The following is a 25,262-nucleotide window of genomic DNA, read 5'->3' on the forward strand; positions in this document are numbered from 1 at the left end:
CTAGGTCTATACACATTGCAAATTCTAATCAGCAAATTTATTTGCATATCAACAATTAATATGCTAAAGTCCTTAAATATGCTTCTTTTGTAGAAGTTTTTTTTTTAAATATTACTTTCCTTTTTTTTTTTTTTTTTTTAGTTTATTTATTTATTTTGAGAGACAAAGAGGGCACAAGCAGGGGAGGGGCAGAAAGGGGGAGGGAGGGAGGGAGGGAGGGAGAGAGAATCCCAAGCAGGCTCCACACTGTCAGCACAGAGCCCGATGGGGGGCCCAAACCCAGGAACCGTGAGATCATTACCTGAGCCGAAATCAAGAGGTGGACGCTTAACTGACTGAGCCACCCAGGCACCCCTCTTTTGTAGACATTAAACAACGCTTGTCCTAAAGCTTCTCCCTCGTTGAAGTACTTTGTTTAAAATACAACATGAGGGGCGCCTGGGTGGCTCAGTCGGTTAAGCGTCTGACTTCAGCCCGGGTCACGATCTCACGGTCCGTGAGTTTGAGCCCCGTGTCAGGCTCTGCGCTGATGGCTCAGAGCCTGGAGCCTGCTTCCGATTCTGTCTCCCTCTCTCTCTGCCCCACCCCCATTCATGCTCTGTCTCTCTCTGTCTCAAAAATAAATAAACGTTAAAAAAAAAAAAATTAAAATACAACACGAAAGTCCGTTTAACCTCCATTTTAGCCAAACAGCCGAAATTCTAAATTAGTGGAGTTCAAATTAATGAAGTCACATTTTTAGTTAAAAAAATGTTTTTCTCTGTAGTGTAAAAACTTAAAAAAAAACAAACACCCTTGCTTTTATGTGGGAACCCACATACTTCTGTATTTGAGAGGATGGTAAGACTGTGTTTAGGCTGCAGTGTTGTTTTACAGCCAACTGGTAATCTCTTTTCTAAGATCGTGTTTATTCAACCTTTTTTTTCTTGCTTTAATCCCTGAGGGCCAGCACCATGGCCTGGCAGCATCCATTGGTACCTCTTATGTTACTCAAATTCCAGAGTGTGGCCGGATGAAGGATGACACAGATGGGTTGGTAGAAAAGAGAAGGAAGAGTCGGGGGCATTGGTGGGGGAGCCACATTGGATCGTAGAAACCACTTGAAGGCCACAGACAGGTCCTTCCGGTGGGTGTTCTTGGCCCCATGACACAGGTCACAGGTCAGCTCAGTCATCAGCCTAAATGCGCTGCCCCTGGGAGCTGCAGTGGTGAGTGTTTTGCTTGGCAGCCACAGCCTGGCTGACCTCGTACACCAGCTGACTAAAATATGGTGGTAAATAACTCTTCCATATTTTCATGTGTGACAATTAACAGGAAGAGGTATTTGGTTTATTAGATGACCCTTTTTATATATTTATTTTGGTTGCAGAACCTTGAATTCTTGAACTACAGGCCTCATTTGAAATTGGCTTTTTTTTCCCCTGCCAACCAATGTTCTTTCTTGTTTATTGGTCAGTTGTGGAAACCGCTCTCCGTCTCGCAGTGGCACTGTGTTGGTGAATGCAGGGACATGTGCCCTCACACCGAGCTTTGGCCCTTTTGTTCTTTCATTTACCAGCTAATGTCGGAATCTCGGTGAGGTGGTTGTGGAGAGCAGATACCTAACCATCAGGGACAAGGTTGTTTCCCGTCTCTCCTGTCACCTCGTGAATTGCGGCTGAAGATATTTGGAGATATTTTCTGTATAAGTGGCTGATATGGTTGATTATTTTTATAATGAAAAAAATAGCCACAGTTTTTTGTTGTTGTTGTTTAATGTTTATTTATTTTTGAGAGAGAGGGACAGAGTGAGAGCAGGGGAGGGGCAGAGAGAGAGGAAGACACAGAACCCGAAGTGGGCTCCAGCCTCCGAGCTGTCGGCACAGAGCCCGTCGCGGGGCTCGAACTCACAAACCGCGAGATCGTGACCTGAGCAGAAGTCAGATGCTCAACCGACTGAGCCACCCAGGTGCCCCCCAAAATGTCCAGTTTTTTACTTAATATTTGCTAATATTTTTCTTTTTCTATCACAACTGAACATTTCTTCTCCTTCCTGTTCTCCTTCTCCTTCTCCTCCTTCTTTTTTTAAAGATTTTTATTTTTAAGCAATCTCTACACCCAGTGTGGGGCTTGAACTTAAACCTCGAGGTCAAGAGTTGCGTGCTCTACTAACTGAGCCAGCCAGACAGATGCCCCACATCTGAACATTTCCGTATCCCTTTCACTGTACCATTTTGAAGTTACAGCCAGAGTTCTTTGTCAGAGGATTGTGACTTCAGAGTTTAAATCCAAAGAAGTCGTAAACTCTCTATACAGCAGTTCTTGATGTACCCCCATGTTATTTCATACAAAAATTGACTTCCTGGTATGATGAAAGAACTTAGGTGGTGTTGAATAGAATTTGCTTTGAATTTACAGTGGCATGATAATAATTTGCCAGACATCACATCCTTAATGAATTCCTCCCAGTAGACCATTTTAGAGGGGAAAAAATTCAATGTGATAAAGGCTCTTAGCTTGCTTTTGGTCAACATATGCTTATCTGAGTATTAGGATCACTGGATTTGGTGTTAAAAGATCTGGGCTAGTAATTTTGCAAATGTAGGAATATGTGTGAGTTTATAAGCCACAGTTATGCGTTTTTGGTGGGTGGTAATTGGTGAAATCTTTCTACAGTGTAATATGCAATATTCATCAGAACAGAAGGGTTCATTGGCCTACCAACTGCACTTCTGGAGTTTATGTTAAGGAAATAATTGGACATGTTCAGAAGAATGTGTAGAAAGATACATGTATAAAGACATTCATAGCAATGTTTATGAAAGAAAATTGCTAACAATCTAAATGTTCATGAGTAAGGAAATTAGATAAAAAAAATAAAAATAATGCATCTGCACACTGTAACATTACAGTCCTTAAAAATGATCATATGTTTATAGAAAGGGGAGGAGATTCACAGCATATTAAGTGGTTAAAGCCAGTTATAAAAAAAGCTCATATATAGTGTAATCTATTCAAGCAAAGTTGTATATAAGTGCGTATTTTAAAAATGTGTATATTTGTATTATTCTTGTATAGGTTTGTGTAGCTTTATTTTTATGATCCAGTTTTTAAAATTTGTTATTTTAAAATAATTACAGATGCATAGGAGGTTGCTAAAAATGTGCAGGGAGGTCTCTTGCATTCTTCACTCACCTCCCCCAGCGGTAACAATTCACATAACTACGGTTCAGTGCCAAAGCCAGGAAACTGACAAAGGTTCTCGGGATTTCAGCAGTTCTATATATGCACTCACTTTTGTGTGTATCTATAGCTCTATACAGGTTTTATCACATGTGTAGACTCGTGTTACCACTGCCACAGTCAAGATGCTCACCTCTTTCATCCCAACAGGGCTCCCTGTGCTTTGCCTTTATAGCCACACTCATCACCCTGCCCCCTCATCGCTAACTCCTGGTAGCCACTGATCAGTTTTCAATCTCTGTTATTTTGTTATTTCAAGAAAGTTATGTAAATGGCATAATACAATATTAAACATTTTGAGATTGACTCTTTTCACTCAGGATAGTCTTGAGACCCATTCAAGTTAGTCTGTATATCAGTAGTTCATTGCTTTTTGAACTACTACTGTATATCAGTAGTTTTTATTGCTTTTATTGCTGAGTAGTAGCCTATGTTGTGTATGTACCATAGTTTGTTTAAACTATGACCCATTGGAGGACATTTGGATTGTTTCCAGTTTTTTGCAAGTTAAGGTTTCTTTTTTAAAAAATGTATTATCATTATTTTAAATTTATTTTTTAATGTTTTTATTTATTTTTGAGAGAAAGATAGTGCACATGGGGGAGGGGCAGAGAGAGAGGGAGACAGAGGATCCGAAGCGGGATCTGTGCTGACAGCAGTGAGCCCGATGTGGGGCTTGAACTCATGAACTGCGAGATCATGACCTGAGGCAAAGTCAGACGCTTAACCGACTGAGCCACTCAGGCGCCTCAGAATTTATTTTTCATTGAAGTACAGTTGATATCATATTGTTGGTTTTAGGTATACAGCATAGTGAGGTGATAAACAAAATACTCACCATGGTAAGTGCAGTTACCGGGTGCATATTTGGTTTTGTACAAAACTGCCAAACTGTTTTCTCATGGCTATATCATTTTACATATGATCTTTGTTTCTCTTCATCTTTGCTGGCCTTTGGTGTTGTCACTTGTTTTTTGTTTTTTGTTTTTTTAAGCAGCACTGATAGGTGTGCATGTCTTTAGCATGGTTCAGTTTTGCAATAAAAAAAATAAAAACAATTCTCTTAAAAAAAGAAAAATTGGGGCGCCTGGGTGGCTCAGTCGGTTAAGCATCTGACTTCGGCTCAGGTCATGATCTCGTGGTCTGTGACTTCAAGTTGGGTGTCGGGCTCTGAGCTGACAGCTCAGAGCCCAGACCCTGCTTCAGGTTCTGTGTCTCCCTCTCTCTCTGCCCCTCCCCTGTTTGTGCTCTCTCCCTCTCCCTCCCTCTCCCTCTCCCTCTCCCTCTCTCTCTCTCTCTCTCTCTCTCTCAAAATAAATAAATGTTAAGAAAAAAAGAAAAACTACCTAGGTAAGCCTGTTCTGCCACTTATTAGAAGTTGCTTGATATTGATTGAGAAGTTTCCTAGGTGAATAAGGACTGTTGATTTCCTTGGCACTCCACTGGGGTTGTTCTTCTATGGTAGAACACTAATGTAAATAAAATCAAAGCCAATCACCTACCCTTGTTTGACACAAAAAGTATAAAACTACTTCAGAAATTGCTGAATTTTGTTTTATACTTCCCTTCTGTGCCATGGTGGGGAAGACTGGCAAATTACTTGTAAGGCATGGTAAAGAATAATATATGCAAATTTGATATTTTAATACACATGGTTTTGTTGTCATGGTGGGTTAGGAGACTTCCATTGAGCTCTGTGCTGAGCACTTTCCATACCTTGCCATTTATTCCTTACAACTATCCTGCTCTCGAGATGGTGGTATCTTTCTCTCTGTTCTACAGACGAGGAAACCAAGACTCTCTCAAAATAACTTTGATATTGCATATATATACCAAGTGACTTTGGTATAAGCTTATACCAATAGGAAACAAGGAAGCTGGCACTTAAATACGTGGCTTCAAAATATGTACTCTTCCCATTATGCATGTACATTGCTTTCATTAACAGGCCACATGATTGGAAATTCAAATGCCGGTGTGTGTGAGTTTGGTAATTGATGGGAACACTTAAGTTGAGAGGTGGTACACCTGATGCAAAAGTATTGAAAATGACCGGCCTGTGAATCTAGTGGCGACAGAGGCCTTCTGTGTTATTCCTGTTGGTGTTCCTTCCTAGCGCTCCAATTTGGTATATCGTTTTAGCGGAATTAAACTAAAATTTTTAAGCGTTATGCACTTGACTGTGTTCTCCTTTAGTCACAGTTAAGTTAGTGATTTATCTACGTTTGCTGGCCCAACACTTGGTCTCATTGGCTAATTGCAGTGTTGTTGTGAGTGCACGATTAGGCTTCACACGCGTCACCAGAGGCATTAGTGTTATTCTTTTTTTTTTTTTTTTTGTCTAAAAATCTCAAGATGGTTGTAGTCAAGGCCAGACATTTCACTGTTGTACACTTGGCTACCTTGGCTGCTGCTCTAAGAGTTCTCTGTGTCTTTGATTCTGTGCTCAGTAGCTTCCCATGGAATGCAGGATGAAATCCAAACTCCCTAACGCGACATGGAGGTTCTTCACTCTTCTTCTCTGCCGTGCCACTCTTCGGTGCTGCCTACACTTCGTAGCTATTTCACTTGGTTTTGCTGTATGTTAGTACATTCCGCAGAGGCGGCATAGAGCGTGTGGGCGATCTGAGACGTAACTTGGCAGTCATTGAGCTGTGTTACCGGTACTCACTGGGGAATTTTGTCTCAGAAGCTCTCCCACAAGCGTGTGGACAGTGTGAGGTTGAAGTCGGTAAGGGTTCTCCTTAGGGAGATTCTCTTCGTGAGAATCAAAGGAAGGAAGAAAGGGAGCGGAAAGGGCAGTTGTAATGTTTAAGAACTTGCCTGTGGTTGTGAAAATTTTAGGAAGTGCTTCATTGCCGAATTATCTTCAGCGAAGTCCAGTGAAGGTTCTTAAAACTGGGAACATCCCTGGAGCAGTTTCACATTTTCTTGTGATGCGTGAGTGTAATTCTTGGGACTGTCTCTCCACGGCCTTAGGCCTCATTGTTTAGCGTGTCACCGGCAACCTGGGGACTCCCGTGACTCCCACGTGTTGCTGCTGGAGTAGTGGCCCAGCCCCAAGCATGAGGAGTGTGATACCTTATCACATAGAAGGATGGCTGCAGACAGAGCCGCACCTGATCATCGGATCCGTATGGTTGTTTGTCTAGAGTTTACTTCATTTAGCGAAAGTTTGATGACTGGTGTTAAGTATTTCTCCTTAATCTCCTGTCATTGACATTGAAAATATCGACCTGGGCGTTGTGGAGTTTAAGATACTCTGTGTGGTACTAATGTATTGAACCTGTACTGGTGTAAGTATTTGCTGCCCTTTCGCCCCCTTTTTGCACGCTCCCAGTGCCCCAAATTTGCCTTCAGAAACGACATTCGGTTTCTAATTGTAATTGTCTTGGAAACATCGGCATGTTTTGCAGCACCGTTTTACTTTTATTTACTGCAAATGATGATTTGTCAGTTGCCTGGTGCCAGAACATCTGAGTTCATTTGTTTAACTAAAACAGCCCTGTGCATCGATGCCTATAACGCACAGCAACAGTTACCAGCCACCCCCGTTGCTTACCACCTCATTTTGGCTCTGAATCTAGCAAGTGAGAAAGAAGATCATTCCTAAAATGTTCCAAGAAGTTTAGAAAATGGGGAGGGTGGAGGGATGAGAGGAAGGGGGATTCTAGTAGGACAGTCGGCGTGTTGCTTTTGGCAGGGGTGTGCCTGGCTGGTTTTCTTTGCGGAAGAAAGTAACGCTTCAGGGTGCGGAGACCACAGCGTGTGCACTACGACAGAGCTCTGGATCTTTGATTTACTAGGTCATTACTCAAGTGTTCCGGCCGAACCACGGCACCAGGCGCGGCGGGTGAATGAGACACGTTCCCTCTTCTCTTGTTGCTCATACTCTGGGCGCTTCTGACCCGAGGTGGCGATTGTTGAGGTGGTGGCAGTGAAACGGGACTGTTCCAGGTCGTTCCCTGTTGGGGGGACCCAGGCCTGATGGGCCTGATCACAGGATGGCAGGTGCTGGCTGGCTTAACCACCAGAGGGAGCTTTCCAAGAGACGTGGAGGGGGGGATAATTCCCAGCTTTTCTTATCTCTTCATCCAAGAAATCAGACTGCTTCGAAAGGATACATTTTGCCACACCTGGAATTAAATAAGTATTTAAAAATAGTTTAATAAAATTTAAACTTCGGGGCAGGCCTTGCCTTGAGGGCTGGAGAGTGTGAAGTGTTTCTTGAAGAACAAGGGGAAGTAATTAATTTTGTCCTCTGATGAAGTATCTGACGATGGCATTCATTCACTCAGTACATTTTTATTATGTGCCTGCTTTGTACCAGGCTGGGAACACCGTGATGAGCAAGGAGTCCACAATCCTGGAGTGGAGCGGGGCACAGACAAAGAATTGGGCAATGTTGCTACCGAGTACTCGGTTTTGTAAGTGGGTGCTTTGAGGGCTGAAACCAGGCTTCTCACCTGGTCTTAGACGATCAGAGATTTCCCGGAGGAAGTGATGTCCAAACCAGCCTCGCTAACAGATGTTGAATTGATCCTTTTTTCAGGCTAATATTGTATTAAAAATAAAATCAGAACCCAGTTTTGGGAACATCCAATACCCTTCTGTTGAGAACAGGTTAAAGAACTGAACTCTATGCTCCAGCCATCTAGTATCTACTTTTCTAGTCTTGTAGTTTGCCATTCTCCAGTGTAGGCGAACCTCTGCTTTCCAGAACGTGCCAGGCTCTCTGTGATGATTTGCATGCGCTGTCAGTCGTGTCTGGAAAGCCCTCTCCTGATGTCTGCCAGACTGAGTTCTCTTGCGGTTACTTCCTCCAGGATGCCTTCCTTGACCGCTCCTGGGGTAGGTTGGGTGCACCTCTTAGGACCTTACATACAGGGCTGGGCTTGATCTTGGTGTTTCCCCCCCAACCCCCCACCCCACCAAATAGTCTAGCTGCTTCTTTATTCCTCCGTGTAACCTGGGGGCTGAGACAGCATCTTTCACGGAACCCAGCATGTCCTGAGCGCCCAGGCAGTGTTTGCTGAATGAACAAGCTTAGAAGGTCTTGAAGGCTGTAGCCACATGTATATAATTGAAGTTCTTGGTTCCATCCAGTTTTAAGAGAGTGTTATTGACTGAGGAAAGTCGAAACACCACCAAAACAGATTTTATGCGTGTGGTCTAGTTATTAACCTCATAAAGCTATTTACAGTCTTTTGCATTTATACCTCTTCACTTTTATTTTTTTGCCTGAGTAACCAATAAACTGAGTAATTCATAGTTTCTACTACTTGCCAACAAGTGTATATTATTAAATCTGACCACAGTGATTTATTAATAAGAACTCTTTTGGTTATTAACAAGAATCAATTTGATTTGGCATATGGCAGAAAGAGGGGCATATGTGATGAAGAGACAGGGATGTCTCATTGAATCCAAGATCAAGAACACAGACAGGCTTTGGGAAGAGCTGGCCCCAAGAATTGGAAGGCCAGCAGGAATCCTTTAATTGCTCTGTTCATCTCTGCTTCTTTCCTCAAATCTCTTTTATTCATTTTCTCTATTTTCTTACTAACTTGCTTTCTCTGCTTCTCAGTGGATAAAGGATGGTTTCCCATAATTCTCAGCTTTGCAGCCATATTCTAGTTGTATGGAAAACCTTTGTTTCCGTTCCAGTTCCAAATTCCCCAGACATTCCAAATGTCTGTCTCTGATTGAGTCAGCAGTGGCCAGGGAGTGGGGTCTTGCTGAACAAGCCTGTCTGGCTCTCCTCACCCCTGGGGGTAGGGGGGAAGATGGAAGAAAGGGATGGGGACATCAGGCTGACAGACACTGTGAGGTGGGCAGACCCTAAAACTATTTTTGTGAATAAAAATACAGTGATAAAGCCCAGAGACCCACAAATGCTTTATTATAGCATTATTTCTAGGTTATTTTGGCTAAAAAAAACTTCAATGAGAAACTTAGAGATTTAACTTTGACAAGATATTTATCTTTTTGAATGTGAGTATAACTTGAGATTCTTTAAAAAAATATTTTTTTAATGTTTATTTATTTTTCAGAAAAAGAGAGCATGAGTGGAGGTAGGGAGGTCGTGAGTGAAGGCGGGGGGTAGGGGGCGCAGAGAGAGAGAGGGAGGCACAGAATCCGAAGCAGGCTCCAGGCTCCGAGCTGTCAGCACAGAGCCTAACATGGGGCTCAAACCCATGAGCCGTGAGATCATGACCTGAGCCAAAGTCGGACGCCCAACCGACCAAGCCACCCAGGCGCCCCTATAACTTGAGAATCTTAAGGTAATGGCCTGTTCGCTGAAGTAGCAAGTGGGTTCCAGCTTTGTGTGTGTGTATAATACTTATAATTCTTAGACATGACACTGCCTTCCGTTGTCAGGAGACAGGTTCCGGAGCAGCTCTCCTGTAAATACAAGGTGAGACACAGGTCATTTAAAGTTTTCCAACAGCCACATTAGAGAAGTGAAGCAGGCGAAATCAGTCTTAATAATACATTTCGTATATATCTATGTGTACATAAAAAGAGGGTTTATAGCTTCTGCTTATCAGAAGAGGTTGTCATGGGGCGCCTGGGTGGCTCAGTGGGTTAAACAACCGACTCTGGATTTCGGCTCAGGTCAGGATCTCACGGTCCCTGAGATTGAGCCCTATGTCAGGCTCTGTGCTGACAGCGTGTAGCCTGCTTGGGATTCTTTCTCTCCCTCTCTCTCTCCGCCCCTTCCCCACTCACTCCCTCTCATGCTCTCGAAATAAATATTAAAAAAAAAAAAAAAAAGAAGAGGTTGTCATGGGATTTAAATGTACTAATAAATTTTAAAGTGCTTTGAAAAATATAACATAAAGCATTATTTTAATTAACCGGGGGAGGGAGGAACCCACTACATTTTGGAATCAAAAATAGCGATCATTTATTAGGTTTTACTCTGTGCCAGATACTGTTCCAAGCACTTCATAACATGTTATGTAATTTAATGATAACGCTGTCTTTTGGAGCAGGTACAATTATTTATCATCTCTGTTTTATATAGAAGGAAACTAAGACATAAAGGGTTAAGAAATTAGTCCAAAGTCACGTAGCTGGTAAGTAGTTGAGCTGGAATTGGAATGCACTTTTTTTTTTTTTTAATTGTGGCAAAACACAACATAAAATCGATCACCTTAACCATTTTTAAGTGTATGCTTCTATGACATTAAATACACTCGCATTGTTGTTTGACCCACCATCCATCTCCAGAACTTTTCATCTTCCCAGATTGAAACCCGACTCATTAAACACTAACTCCTCATTCCCCCCGCCTTCAACTCCACTAACTGCCGTTCTTTCTGTCTCTCTGAATCTAACTACTCCGGGGGCCTTCTATAAGTGGAATCATACAGTATTTCTTTTTTTGTGGCTGGTTTGTGTCACTCAGCGTAATGTCTTCAAGGTTCATCTGTGTTGTAGCACGTGTTAGAATTTCTTTCCTTTTTAAGGCTGAATGATGTTACACTGTATGAATGTACCACATTTTGTACCGTGATTCACCCATTGATGGACATTTTGATTGTTTCTACTTTTGGCTGTTATGAGTGATGGTGAATGTGATGTACAGATATCAGGTTGAGTCCCTGCTTTCAGTCCTTTTTGGGTATTTGTATACCCAGAAATGGAATTGCTGGATCACACAGTAATTTTATATTTAACTTTTTGCTGAATTGCCATACTCTTGTTTCAAAGCACCAGCACCATTTTACATAATGCACGAAGGTCCCCATTTCTCTATATCTCCTCCGACACTTCCCTTCTCTCTCTCCTTTTTTTTTTTTTAAAATAGCCATTTTAATAGGTGTGAAAGCAGTATCTCATTGTGGTTTTGATTTGCATTTCCCTGATTAATCGTGTTGCACATCTTTTTATATACCTATTGCCTTTTGTATGTCTTCTTTGGAGAAATGTCTCTTTAAATTTTTGCCCATTTTTAAATTGAGTTGTTTGGTTTTTTGTTGAGTCAGAGGTTTTTGTTTTTGTTTTGGTATATTCTGGGTATCAGTCTCTTATCAGATAGATGATTTGCAAACATTTTCTCCCATTCTGCTGTGTTGGCTTTTCACCCTGAGATAGTATCCTTTGATACGCAAAAGCTTTTCATTTTGATAAAGTCAAACTTACATGTTTTTTTCTTTTAATGTCTGTGTTTTTGGTATCATATCCAAGAAATCATTGCCTAATCCAGTGTCATAAAACTTTCCCCTGTGTTTTTTTCCGAGTTTTATGTCTGTTTCTGTCTGTGCCTCCTGTCTCCGTGTCACTCATATCTATCTCTGTGTGTTTCTGTTTTTCTTTGTTTATAAATTATTGAAGCTTATGTATGTGTCCTCGTGCTTTTCTTGCCTTGTTTCTTCCTTTATTTGTTGTTGATCTATTTAAAGGTATTGCAGGTATCATGAGACTTCATGTTTCTCCTAAAAATAATGGCATTTTTTTCAAATAACTCTAACCCCATGATTGGTGCTCTCCGAGTACATTTTCTAATGATGTCAAAAACAGAAGCTAAACTTCATTTTGTCTTTTTATTGTTTTTTTTTAATGTTTTTATTTATTTTGAGAGACCAAGTGCAAGCGGGGGAGGGGCAGAGAGAGAGGGAGACACAGAATCTGAAGCAAGCTCCAGGCTGTGAGCTGTCAGCATAGAGCCCGACTTGGGGCTTGAACCCACAAAATGAGATCATGACCTGAGCTGGAGTCAGATATTTAACCAACTGAGCCACCCAATAAAATTTGTGATTTTATTGTTTATCATGGTACATCCTATTTTCCTTCTAAATTGTTTTTCTCCTCTTTATTTTATTTATTCCTTTAACTGGTCAGTGTGTACCTATTTAGCATTGTAGTTATTAATTACCTTTTCTTCTCTCCCTCCAGCACCGAGCTGAAGCTCTTGGAGGAAGCAACTGTTTCAGTCTGCAGGTCTTTAGGTAAGGGGCAAAATGAGTGAGTGAGTGAGTGAGTGAGTGAGTGTGTGTGTGTGTGTGTGTGTGTGTATGGGTGGCATTTATTTAAAAATTTCTGTTACAAGTTTTGGTAGTGTAATATGAATTAAATTAATGAAGTGATATATTCTGGATGATTATATTTAGTAATATTTACTCCTGTTCATGGTGCTCATTGGGGCCGCTAGAAGGTACCATTTGGTCAAGAGCAGTAAGACACGTGCTTGCTCACTTGCAGTGGTAGTAATAGACTCTCCTAAACCACAGACTGTTTTAGCTTGTTTTGTTTGGTGTTTAATTGAGGAATAGTTGGACAGTGTTACTTTGGCTTCAGGTGTATAACATAGTGATTTGATCTTGATTTGACATTTGTATATATTACAAAATGCTCATCGTAATAAGTCTAGTTACCATCTGTCATCATACACAGTCATAATAGTATTACTGACTGTATTTCTTATGCTGGACTTGATCATCTCTGCGGCTTACTTCTTTTATAATTAGAAGTTTGTACCTCTTAATCCCCTTTACCTGTTTCACCCATTCCACCCCCCGCCCCACCTGTCAGCTACCGCTTTGTTCTCTATATTTATGAGTCTGTTTTGTTTGTTTTTTCTTTTTTCTTTTTTTTTTTTTTTTTTTTTCCACATATAAGTGAAATAACACAGTATTGGTGTTTCTCAGACTTTTCACTTAGCACAGTGCCCTCTGGGTCTATCCATGTTGCCACCAATGGCAAGACTTCATTCTTACTTATGGTGGAGTAATATTCCCTTGTATGTATATACCACCTCTACTTTATCCATTCATCTATCGACAGACACCTGGGTTGTTTGCCTTCACTATTGTAGATGATGCTGCCGTGAACCTGGGGCCACGTAGGTCTTTTGAAGTTAGTGTTTTCATTTTCTTCAGATAAAGGCTAGAAAGAGTTGCGTCATAGGGTAGTTCTATTTTTCATCTGTTGAGGAACCTCCATACCGTTTTCCACAGTGCCTGCCCCAGTTTGCATTCCCACCAACAGTGCAAGAGGGTTCCCATTTCTCCCCATCTTCACCCACACTTGTTATTTCTTGTCTTTTTGATTTTAGTCACTCTGAAAGGTGTGAGGTGATACCTAATTGTCGTTTGGATTTGCATTTCCCTGATGATGAGTGATACTGAGCATCCTTTCATGTGTCTGTTGGCCATCTGTATGTCTTCTTTGGGAAAATGTCTGTTCAAGTCCTCAGCCTATTTTTCTTTAATTTTTTTTAATGTTTGTTTATTTTTGAGAGGGAGAGAGACAGTGTGAGCAGGGGAGGGGCAGAGAGAGAGGGAGACACAGAATCAGAAACAGGCTCCAGGCTTTGAGCTGTCAGCACAGAGCCCGATGTGGGGCTCGAACTCATGAATCATGAGGTCATGGCCCGAGCCGAAGTCAAACACTTAAGCAACTGAGCCACCCAGGTGCCCCCCTCGGCCTATTTTTTAATCAGATGTGGGATTTTTTGGTGTTGAGTTGTATGAATTCTTTACATGTTTTGAAAATGAACTTTTTTTAAAAAAAGATTTTATTTTCAAGTAATCTCTACACCCAACATGGGGCTCGAACTTACAACCTTGAGGTCAAGAGTCACGTGGTACACCAGCTGAGCCAGCCAGACACCCCTTGAATATTAACTTCTTATGGAATATGTCATTTGCAGATCTCTTCTGCCATTCATTAGGTTGCCTTCTCATTTTGTTCATGGTTTCCTTTGTGCAGAAGCTTTTTAGTTTGATGTAGTCCCACTTGTTTATTTTTGCTTTTGTTGCCCTTGCCTGAGGAGACAGATCCAAAAAATATTGCTAAGACTGAATTCCAAATTTACTGCCTATGTATTTTTTAAGAGTTTTATGGTTTCAGGTCTTACATGTAGGTCTTTAATCCATTTCAAATTTATTTTTGTATATGGTTTAAGAAAGTGGTTACTGGAGAGGAAGTCTGAAGATCGTAATTTTTTTTTTTTGCTTCTTTGTTTATTACACTTTTTTCATTAACCATTATGATTAAGTGTTTCTCATTATACTTTTTTCTTTTTGATTTTGCCTGAAATTTGATGAGGTTTTTTTTATTGGCTTATTAAAGTCTTTTCAGTTCCAAAGTTTTCTTTAGTTATGGTTTTGATTTTCCTTGTGTTTGGGTTTCTTCTCCCCCAACTTAGGATCACCTGTTAACAGTCAGCTTGGACTGTTTTTGCTTTCTGTATCTTTCTTTTTCCTTTTTTTAAAATGTAATTTTATCATAATTAATATAATTTTATTAATATAATTTTAATATAATTTCTTAAAAAAATTTTTTTAATGTTTATTTATTTTTGAGACAGAGACAGAACATGAATGGGAGAGGGTCAGAGAGAGAGGGAGACACAGAATCTGAAGCAGGCTCCAGGCTCTGAGCTGTCAGCACAGAGCCTGACGCAGGGCTCGAACCCACAGACCGTGAGATCATGACCTGAGCCGAAGTCGGACACTTAACCGACTGAGCCACCCAGGCGCCCCTGTAATTTCTTTTTTAAATAAAATTTCTTTTTCAAATTAATTTATTTTTCAGAGAGAGAGGGGGCACAAGCGAGTGAGGGGCAGAGAGAGAGGGTGAGAGAGAATCCTACACATGCTCTGCACTGTCAGTGTGGAGCTTGAAGTGGGGCTCGAGCTCAACCAATGTGGGGCTCAAACTCAAAAACTGTGAGATCATGACCTGACTTGAAGTCAGAAGTTTAACTGACTGAGCCACCCAGGTGTCCCTGTATCTTCTTTTTCTTCATCATCTTTCTTTTCTTGAGTTTCCTCCTTTATGTCTTTGATTCAGTGTTTCTATACATTTCAGTTTTGTAAAGATTTTATTTTATTTTTAGTTTGTTTTTAATCATTCTTTGTTTTTTCTGGATGTCAGACTACTCTCTTTTCATTATACTCATTTTTCCCAGGGGCTTTCTGGTTTTTTTTTTTTTCTTCTTTCTTTCTTTCTTTCTTTTTAATTTTTTTTATAGAATTTTTTAACATTTATTTATTTTTGAGAGACAGAGAGGGAGCACAAGCAGGGGAGGGGCAGAGAGAGAGGGAGACACAGAATCTGAAGCAGGCTTCCGTCTCTGAACTGTCAGCACAGAGCCTGACACGGGGCTCGAACCCACGCACCGCGAGATCATGACCTGAACTGAAGTCAGATGCCTAACCAACTGAGCCACCCAGGGGCCCCTCTTTCTTTCTTTCTTTTTTTTTTTTGAATAGACGTTTGAGGGGCACCTGGGTGGCTCAGTTGGTTAAGTGACTTTTGATTTCAGCTCAGGTCATGATCTCAGGGTCGTGAGATTGAGTCCCATGTTGGATTCTGTGCTGAGTGTGGAGCCTGCTTGGGATTCTCTCTGCCCTTCCCTCCCTCTCCCTGCCCCTACCATTCCCCTGCCCTCTCTGTCTCTCTCTCAAAATAAATAAACATAAAAAAAAATAGTCGATTTTCTCTTCTTCCACTGATGATGCTTGTTACTCAAATTTGTTTGATAGTTTATTTATTTATTTTTTTAAGGTTTATTTGTTTTTAAGAGAGACTGAGCACAAGTGGGGGAGGAGCAGAGAGAGAGGGAGACACAGAATCCGAAGCAGGCTCCAGGCTCTGAGCTTCAGCACAGAGCCTGAAGTGGGACTCGAACTCGTGAACCATAAGATGATGACCTGAGCCTAATTCGGACACTCAGCTGACTGAGTCACCCAGGCGCCCCCTTGTTTGATAGTTTTGATTCAGTTCTTCCTCTGAAGGTTTACCATAGCCTGTTCATTACTCTGTTGTTACTGTTTTGTTTTTCCTTATTCATGAAACTAGCAAATGTTTATTGAGCACCTACTATATTATAGGCTCTATTCTGTATACTGTGCTATATATTGCATAATATATTCCATATTCTGGCGCAAAAGACTGACCTAGATTCCTGACCTCATGGCTCTGTCTCATTAGGGGAATCAGACCAGAAACAAACAGACCTACTTTCACATGCTGTGTCTCTTCAGAAAACTAAAGCAGGGTAGACTCACGGAGAGTACCCATGTAGGTATGTTGTTTGCTGTCAGAGAGGGTGTAAATACACCTTGTTCTTGTTCCTTGTGTGGATCTTGTAGGTGCTTGTTGAATCTGCTATTATTTAAGCTTGAAGGCAGGCTGCTGCTGTTTTCTAACCTAACTTTAGAACCCAGGAAGGTTTTATTTTGTGTAGGTTTTGCTTGGTTTAAATGGGACCTTCTCTTACCCTTACCCCCTGGCTTTGGAGAGAATTATAAAATTCCCTGAAGGAACATCTGGGTCAACATTTTTTGTACATGTACCCTCCAGTGCATGTTGCTCTGTGTCTGGCGTGTTTATTTCTCCCCAGTTGTTTTCAGCGGGGGTGGGGGGGGGTAGCCTCAGAGTTGGTGTAGGAAGTAGGAGGGAAGTGTAGGAAGTGGGATGAGTAATGTAAGTTTTCTTGTTGGAGTAGACAGAGAGGGGGAGATTTTGTCCTTAAAGTTACTTTCAAGTGGTTAGCCTTGCTAACCGTCCATTGATTACCAAGTAAATACTCATCGGTTCTATAAACTCTGTAGTTCAAGTGTTCTCTGTTTTGGTGGGGAGAAGGACTGTCTGCCTGGAATTAGCATTTGTGTGAACTTGTGTCTTGTTGTATATTTTCAAGGGTGTTTGATATTTAGGTTTCACGCTTCTAGAAATGCAGGCCAAATAATGTAGTAAACTCCCATAAGTTCCTCTTCTGACTTCACTCATTTTCAGCTAATGGGCAGGCTTCATCTATATCTCTCAACCATTCACGGAAGTATGAAACATGTACAGAAAAGCCGACAAACAGAGAGCACGTCCTCGCATATTAGACACCAACCTCAGGCATGTCATTTCATCCATAAATATTTTGGCATAGATCCTCTAAGAGGAGTTTTTTGTTTTGTTTTGTTTTGTTTTTAAGGAAAACAATACCACTATCTTACTAGAAAGCAATTAAAAACTTTTTTTTAATGTTTATTTATTTTTGAGAGAGAGGGAGAGACAGAGTGTGAGCAGTGGAGGGGCAGAGAGAGAGGAAGACACAGAATCCGAAACAGGCCCCAGGCTCTGAGCTGTCAGCACAGAGCCTGATGCAGGGCTCAGACTCACAAACTGTGAGATCATGACCTGAGCTGAAGTCAGATGTTCAGCCGAATGAGCCACCCAGGCACCCCTAGAAAATCATTTTTAACATTATAAAATAACCACTGAGTGTTCAAATTTCTGATTGTCTTAGTTTATGTGACTCAGGAACCAAAATAGAGCCTATATGTTGTTATTGGCTGATACGTTTTTATGATTCTTTTCATAGCTAGGTTCCTTCTGCTATTGTCTATCTCTTCTTTTTTCCCCTAGTTATTTATTTATTTATTTATTTATTTATTTATTTATTGAAGAAAGTGGGCAGTAGAGTTTCCCACAATATAAATTTTGTTGAGTGCATCCCCATGGATTGCTACCCTGTCTCTGTCCTAGCTTCTGTATATTTATTGGATTGGGGACTTGGGTATTTTAGTGAAATATTGGGAAAGGTTGTTTCAGGGTCTGGAAGCAAGTCCAACTTTCTTACCCCAGATGGAAATTTTCTTTATAATACCTTTACCTGAATGTTACTCAGACTTTGCTTGAACTCCTGTAGAGATAGGGAAGTCTCTTCTTTACACAAAAGCTATGAACGGATTGCTACAAGTTCAAACTCTAGAGTGAAATGAGTTAGTTTTTAATTTAAGTGCCATTGTTATTTAATTTTACAGTTGAGGAAAGTGAGGCATGGGGTGGGGGGCTGAAAGTAAGTTGCCAGGTGTCACAGCTAGTCAGTGGTGCAGCTGGGATTTGAACCTACTCAGACTCTGTGGTCTAATTCTGTTATGCTTTTCTGCCTTCCTGTCAGTTATCCCCTGTTCCTGCTCTAGCTTATTCAGCTTGAACATCATATTTGATTTTTACCAATTAACTTTGATTCCATTAAAGTACTTTGTACTTTGGTACTTTGTACTTTGTTTTATTAGTCTATTTCCCCGGCTGCATCTTGTGTAAGAGTAGAGTAAAAACTGAAATGTTTTAGAATGTCAGCTGCATTAAGACTGTGCATCCTGTGGGGCGCCTGGGTGGCTCAGTTGGTTAAGCGGCCAACTTCAGCTCAGGTCACGATCTCGCGGTCCGTGAGTTCGAGCCCCGCGTCAGGCTCTGGTCTGATGGCTCGGAGCCTGGAGCCTGCTTCCGATTCTGTGTCTCCCTCTCTCTCTGCCCCTCCCCCGTTCATGCTCTGTCTCTCTCTGTCTCAAAAATAAATTAAAAAAACGTTAAAAAAATAAAAAAAAGACTGTGCATCCTGAGTATCTCCTTAGTACCTGAAAGAGTACTGGGTACGTACGTAGAATTAGCTCAATAAATACATGCTGAATGAATGAATGAAAAGAAAAGGTATCCATAGTGGTAGTAGCTGGTTGCTGTTCCCAACAACACAGTGTTGTTTTTTTTGTTGTTGTTGTTGTTCGTTTTTAAATAGCTAACCATTTATAAATTCAAACAATTACTTATGAAGTCATTCAGTAATAAAGGACCTGTTGAACGAACACAAGATTGTGAAGCTGGGGTTCTGAATAATGCTTGTAGTCATATCCTCTTTGTTTCAGTATTTTTTTTAATTTTAAATTTATTTTTAACGTTTATTCATTTTTGAGAGAGTGTGAGCGGGGGAGGGGCACAGAGACAGGGAGACACAGAATCCGAAGCAGGGTCCGGGCTCTGAGCTGTCAGCACAGAGCCCGACGCGGAGCTTGAACCCCACGAACCGTGAGATCCTGACCTGAGCCGAAGTCAGACACTTAACCAACTGAACAACCCAGGTGCCCCTGTTTCGGTATTTTGTTTCGGTTTACAGTAGCTAGGTAACAATAATTCACACAGGGATGCACTTGCAAACATTAACTTTTTGTTTTTGTGGGTTTTTTTTTTGTTTGTTTTTACACAGTGTATCCTGAAATCTCAGGATATTCTTTCATTAAGCCCCAAAGCTTGAAAGAGAAGCAGGAAATTTTTATTTCAAAGTGTAACTGACAAGATTTAACACCTAATCACATATCTATTCTTGATTATAACAGCCGGACAAAACCTGCCCTGACTTACCGCACGTGTCGCACCTTGCTGCCCACAGTGGGGTTCTCCCTTCAGTGGCAAGGAGCACCACCTGGGAGACAGTGTTGTAGACTCTCAGGTCACCCTCGACACCTGCGAGATCAGAATTGGAACTTTAAGAGTGCCTTGTGATTTAAAGGCACGTTAAGCCTTGAGAAGCGCTGTTAACTTCAGCAGGTGCAGGGGGGTGGCCCTGGGGTTCTGTGTGTCCGGCAGGCTCCCACATAACGCTGTTGCCACCAGTCCCTGAACCACGCTCGGAATAGCAAGGTGCCGCAATGCTTTATCGCAGAGAGAAAGTTACACTGTAACTTGCATTGACTCAAGCTGTGACAAGAACAGCTACCCAGCAGGTTGACCTGAATTAACTTGACAGTTATTGAGCACCGAGCAGGTATGCTGTAATGGTGTGTTTATTCCCATGTGTGATTTTTTTTTATGCATGTATGTGCATACCTGGATTTTTAACAGTTCTGGAGAACTTCGTTCTTTCAAATCTTTGACACATTTTCAACAAGTTCAAATATATGCATAGAGATGGCAGCAAAAGATAAGTGTCAGGTCTGAATTTTTCTGGGACGTCTGTGTGGCTCAGTTAAGCACTGACTTCGGCTCAGGTCATGATCTCACGGTTCGTGGGTTCAAGTCTATTGTCCGGCTCTGTACTGACAGCTCAGAGCCTGGAGCCCGCTTCGGATTCTGTCTCCCCCTCTCTCTGTGCCCCTCTCCTGCTCGTGCTCTGTCTCTCTCTCTCTCTCTCTCTAAAAATAAAATAAACATTAAAAAAATTTTTTTTAAATGAATTTTTCAGGCAGCAGAGGCCAGTGTGTTTGAGCGTTTGCATTTCTGTTTTTCGAAATAGTTAAAAATACATTTCGAAAGAGAAACAAATATTCAGAACTCTGGAATCTCACAGTTTGAAAACCGTAAAGCAAAAAGACTGGACATTTGTCACTAACATTGTTGACTTTGGGCCCAACACTTAACCTTTCTGTGTCTCTTTTTCTTCATCAATAAAATTAAAGTTTTTGGCTAAATGGTCTCTTCCTTCTGATGAGTTTTTTTTTTTTAAGTTTGTATTTAGATTCATACAGTGTATTTAAATAATGTACAGTGTAGTATTAGTTTCAGGCGTACAACACAGTGATTCAGCCTGTCTGTATCACAAGTGCCCTCCTTAATCCCCATCACTTATTTCCGCCCCCCACCGCCAGTAACCATCAGTTTGTTCTCTGTAGTTAAGAGCCGGTTTCTTGGTTTGCCTCTCTCTCTCTTTTCCCCCCCCTTTGCTCATTTGTTTCTTAAATTCCACATAGGATGTGTGAAATCGGATGGTAATTGTCTTTCTCTGACTTACTTCACTTAGCATAGTACTCTTTAGCTCTGACTGGTTCTTAACTTCTGTGCTTCTGTGATGTATTAAGGTTGTCCACAGACCCAGTGAAACCAATGGTGTGAATTCCCATTCAAGTCCAAAGGCCTGAAAACTGTAAGAGCCAGTGTTGTAAGTCCCTGTCCAAGGGCAGAAGGCTGACGTTTTAGTTCAACAGTCAGCCAGAGGAGGATTCAGTCTTCCTCCGACATCTGTCCCGTTCATGCCCTTAATGTGTTGGATGATGTGCGCCCACTTTGGAGAGGCCAGGCTGTTTTACTCAGCTGAAAATTAAAATGCAGAGACACCCTCACAGATACACCCAGGAATAAGTTTAACCGGATATCTGGGCATCCTGTGGCTCAGTTAAGTTGACTTATAAAATTAATCATCACGTGTGTCTTACTGGGCAGCCTGATAGAGCTTTGTATCTTCATTAAGTCTGATTCCTTGATTAGAGGGGTTGGTGTAGCACAGCATCTTAGAGCCAGGGATTGTAACCAGCAGACAAGGATGTGTCCTTGAGCGGTAACAACAGAGACGTGAGGATCTGTGAAATGGAGGTGATATTGGTGCTTATCCCGTAGTTGGTTTTGAGGATTTGGTGAGGTGATATGTGTAGAGCACTTACTGTATATTGGTCTGTGTGTGTTTCCTGTTGCTTGATGAGAAAACAGGCTGGAGAAGAAAAGTAATTTGTCTGAGGTTTAATATTCTGTTAATTATAGCCTTGGATCTAGAAACCAGATCTTCTGATTCTCATTACTGTATCCGCTCAATTCTTTGGGCTATACTTGTTGAAATGCCCCCCTTTGAACTTAAACAACTTTTTGAGCAAATTCTTTAAAATTGTATTTGATCAAAATAGCTCCCCCCGGCCATAGTGCTTTATGTGTCTGTTTTTCGTTAGAATGATTTACGATGATCCGAACAGAGTTTTTGCCTTTACACTTGATTGTATTCTGTATACTGGGAATCATTTTTTGAGTTTTTTTTTAACATTTGCTTTTCTAAAGAGAAATAATTGTGTGTGTGTGTGTGTGTGTGTGTGTGTGTGTGTGTGTGTAAATTGAGTATGTATCAAGTATTCTCTCTTTTCTTTACAGTTTTGAATTATGATATGAATTGGCTACTTTGTCCTATTGTTTCCATCATTTTCAGTTTGCAAATCATTTTTTTTTTTAATTTTCTAAAATGTTTTTTATCTGTGTTTGAGACAGAGAGAGAGAGCGCGCAAGCACGTGGGGGAGAAGGGGGAGGCACAGAGGATCCAAAGCAGGCTCTGCGCCGACAGCAGAGAGCCCAATGCAGGGCTCAAACTCATGGACCGAGAGTTCATGACCTGAGCCTAAGTCAGACGCTTAACTGACTGAGCCACCCAGACGCCCCTTGCAAATCACTTTTTGTTCAAAATTAAGACCAGCAATTTCTCTCATTGTTTATTTTCCTAATTAGATGTGAAGTTGGTCATAAGGTTTGTCTGTGAGCAACTTCAGCTTGACAGCTTGGTTTTATAAGTGTTTTAATATGTTCACTTTGATTTCAGTTTTTAATTTTAACTTTTTAAAACCTTATCTTCTCTTGCAGTTGTAAACAATCCTCGAACAGGAAACCTTGGTGCGCTAATTAAGGTCTTCCTTTCTAGAACCAAAGAACTAAAACTTTCGGCAGAATGTCAGAAGTAAGCTGGCTGATTAAATCATGTTCTCTTTATATTTAGCAATATGAGTATTTTTCATTTTTTGGTGGAAATGGATTATGGTCTTTTTGAAAGCTATAAAGGAATTCTCATTATTAAAAAGTAAAAGAGAGGTTATAATTTACTGTCCAAGTCATTGTGGTGAGGTTATGAATTCTGGAATCTGTTTGATTTCAGCATTTCAGACAATCTTCAGAAATATATTCCTTAAGAAGGTTAATAGCAATGTAATTATTATTAAAAAAGATAGTTTCCCCGCCCCCATTATTATTGCTGTTCATACCTAGTTTAAATTATGACTAAGTTTGAGTATTTCATTCCACATCTGTTTCCTTTCTTCCTTTCCTAGTAGATGAAAGAAAGTTCTGATTAGATATTATAATTTTATTTTTATTTGAATTCCAGTATAGCTAATGTAGATATTAAAATTTTATATTTGATGCCTTGGAAGGTTAATCTTTGATGCCCTCAAGCATTTTTTAAAACCAGTTTTGCTTCCAAACAAATTATATTGAATCTAATTTAAATTTTTCTTGTTGAGTTCCTGGTTACTAATACAAATAGCGACTATTGTCCTGGGCTGCTGGCAGTGCCCCATTTAAAATTTGGGTCGTGTGTTTGCATATAATCTCTTTATGTTACTATATTTAAAAACATTTTTTTTTTTTTTGCTTTTCTTTGCCCTGCCCACGTGTGGGACAGGTACGAAGTTAAGAACAAAGAGCGGCCAAACCTAACGAAAATATTTTTGTTAGGTTGACTCACTAAGTAAAATGTACAGCATGAAACGTGAAGTGGATTGGCATAGAGTAATATATCACTAGCCATGAAAAGATAGGGACGCTGTGTTTATATTACAAACGGAATGGGCAAAACGGCCGAGAAATCATGAACGGCATGGTGCCCGTGCTCCTGATGAAGTGCTGATTCCCGTGTGGTTTGGTCTTTCCTTTCTAGCCACATCTTCATTTGGCAGACACACAACGCTTTGTTTATTATTTGCTGTCTGCTGAAAGTGTTCATCTGTGAGATGTCAGAGGAGGAATTGCAACTTCATTTCACGTACGAAGAAAAATCTCCTGGCAGTTACAGTAAGTATGGCCTTTGAAGATGCACGTGTAACACGGAAGGATGAAACCTGAGGAATCAAAGCGTAGTGTCGAAAATTCTCTCTGACTTCCCTTTTCATTTTTAAACGACCTGGCACGCTGTCACTCCCTTTTCTCCTATATTTAAATGAGCCAGAGCTCTCAAAGTTCTTTTTTTTTTTTCCTTTTTCTTTTGAAATAAGGAAGCCGGTAGCAGCGAAGCTATTACTTACTTTGACTCTGACGCAAATGGAAAATAAAATTAAAAACCACAAATACACCTTTCAGAAAACAGGGTTGTCAACTTAAGTATCATTACTAGGGGAATACATTATTAAAGGAGACAACCAATCAGAAGTACGGATTTTAGACATATTGAAGGTTACTTTCATAGGATGCAGCAGTCTCTGGCTCTGTGGGTCTACTTGATCAGAAATAACATTTAAGGGCAGTTTTACGATGCTGAAATGTGCGGTCTTGTTCCGAAGACACAGCGAAATGTTGCCGTTTTCTCCTGATATTGCTGGGTTTTTTGTGTTACTTTTTTTTTTTGGGGGGGGGGGGAGGCAGTGGTTAGGAGGGCCTGTAGTTTTCAAGATGGTGTTTTATGTCTTAGCATGAAAACTTACAGCCTGGAAGGTAGAAGGGCAGAAAGGGATTGTTATGTGAAATACAGGGAGTACAGGATTTTGTATCTACCCTTCCCACTGACTTCTCTCTGAGGTTTGCAAAGGCAGTGTTGCTCCTGGTTCTGGGTTCATTTTTCTTTCTTTAAGAGAGAGAGAGAGGGTGCAAGTGAGTGAGGGGCAGAGAGAGAGAGAGAGAAGTGGGGCTCACCCAAAGTGGGGCTTATGTTTACCTGAAGCGTGGCTCGAGCTCACCTGATAAGGGACTCGAACTCATGAACTGTGAGATCATGACCTGGGCCAAAGTCAGATGCTTATCCTGGACTCATTTTTCAAAATATGTCTCTAGGGGTGCCTGGGTGGCTTATTTGGTTAAGCGTCCAGCTCTTGATTTCAGCTCAGGTCATGAGCTCACGGGTTTGTGCATTTGAGCCCTGCACACGGCTCTGTGCTGACAGCCCGGAGGGAGGCGGCTTGGGATTCTCTCTCCCTCTCTCTCTGGACTGCCTGTCTCCCCCACCCCTGTGTGTGTGTGTGTGTGTGTGTGTGTGTGTGTGCGCTCTCTCAAAATAATTAAACAAACTTAAAAAACCATGTCTCTGTTCTCATTAGACTTATTGTCTACCTAGGGTTTTTTTTTTTTTTATGTTTATTTATTTATTTATTTTGAGAGAGACAGAGACAGCACAAGTTGGGGAGGGGCAGAGATGGAGAGAGACAATCCCAGGCGGGCTCTGTGCTGACAGCATGGGGCTCGAACTCATGAACTAGGAGATCATGACCTGAGTTGAAATCAGGAGTCGGACACTCAACTGACTGAACCACCCAGGCGCCCCCTACCTAGAGCTTTATATGTTGATTCTGAGTTTCAAGAGAGAAATATGTTCAGTTTACTACTGTGATAATCTGTATTTGTTAAACATACACGGATGTTTAAACAGAGCTTTTAATCAGAATTCTGTCTGGCATGTGTTAATTTTGTTAATGCTAGGCTTCGTTTTTGTGGTACCAAAAGTGCCAAAGCAGCCCTAGGCAGGGAGGTGCAAACCTTTCCACCAAAGGGGTAGCAGCAGGAATGGAGTGCGTGTTTGCTT

The 25,262-nt window shown here is 41.0% G+C and overlaps 1 protein-coding gene across 6 annotated transcripts in view; it reads left to right on the forward strand.

Moving 5' to 3' along the window:
• DYM (dymeclin) overlaps positions 1–25,262 on the forward strand; it is a 351,209-nt gene that overhangs the window by 46,095 nt on the left and 279,852 nt on the right. For 4 of the 6 annotated variants that reach the window (XM_049620093.1, XM_049620087.1, XM_049620089.1 and 1 more), the window contains exons 3-5: positions 12,127–12,179; positions 22,343–22,436; positions 23,412–23,545. In XM_049620093.1, the coding sequence (XP_049476050.1) occupies positions 12,127–12,179; positions 22,343–22,436; positions 23,412–23,545 (281 nt within the window). The remainder of the gene's footprint in view (positions 1–12,126; positions 12,180–22,342; positions 22,437–23,411; positions 23,546–25,262) is intronic. The other 2 variants (XM_049620091.1, XM_049620092.1) reach the window with 1 other exon arrangement.

The sequence above is a fragment of the Panthera uncia genome (assembly GCF_023721935.1).
Source record: "Panthera uncia isolate 11264 chromosome D3 unlocalized genomic scaffold, Puncia_PCG_1.0 HiC_scaffold_8, whole genome shotgun sequence".
Lineage (NCBI taxonomy): Eukaryota > Metazoa > Chordata > Mammalia > Carnivora > Felidae > Panthera > Panthera uncia.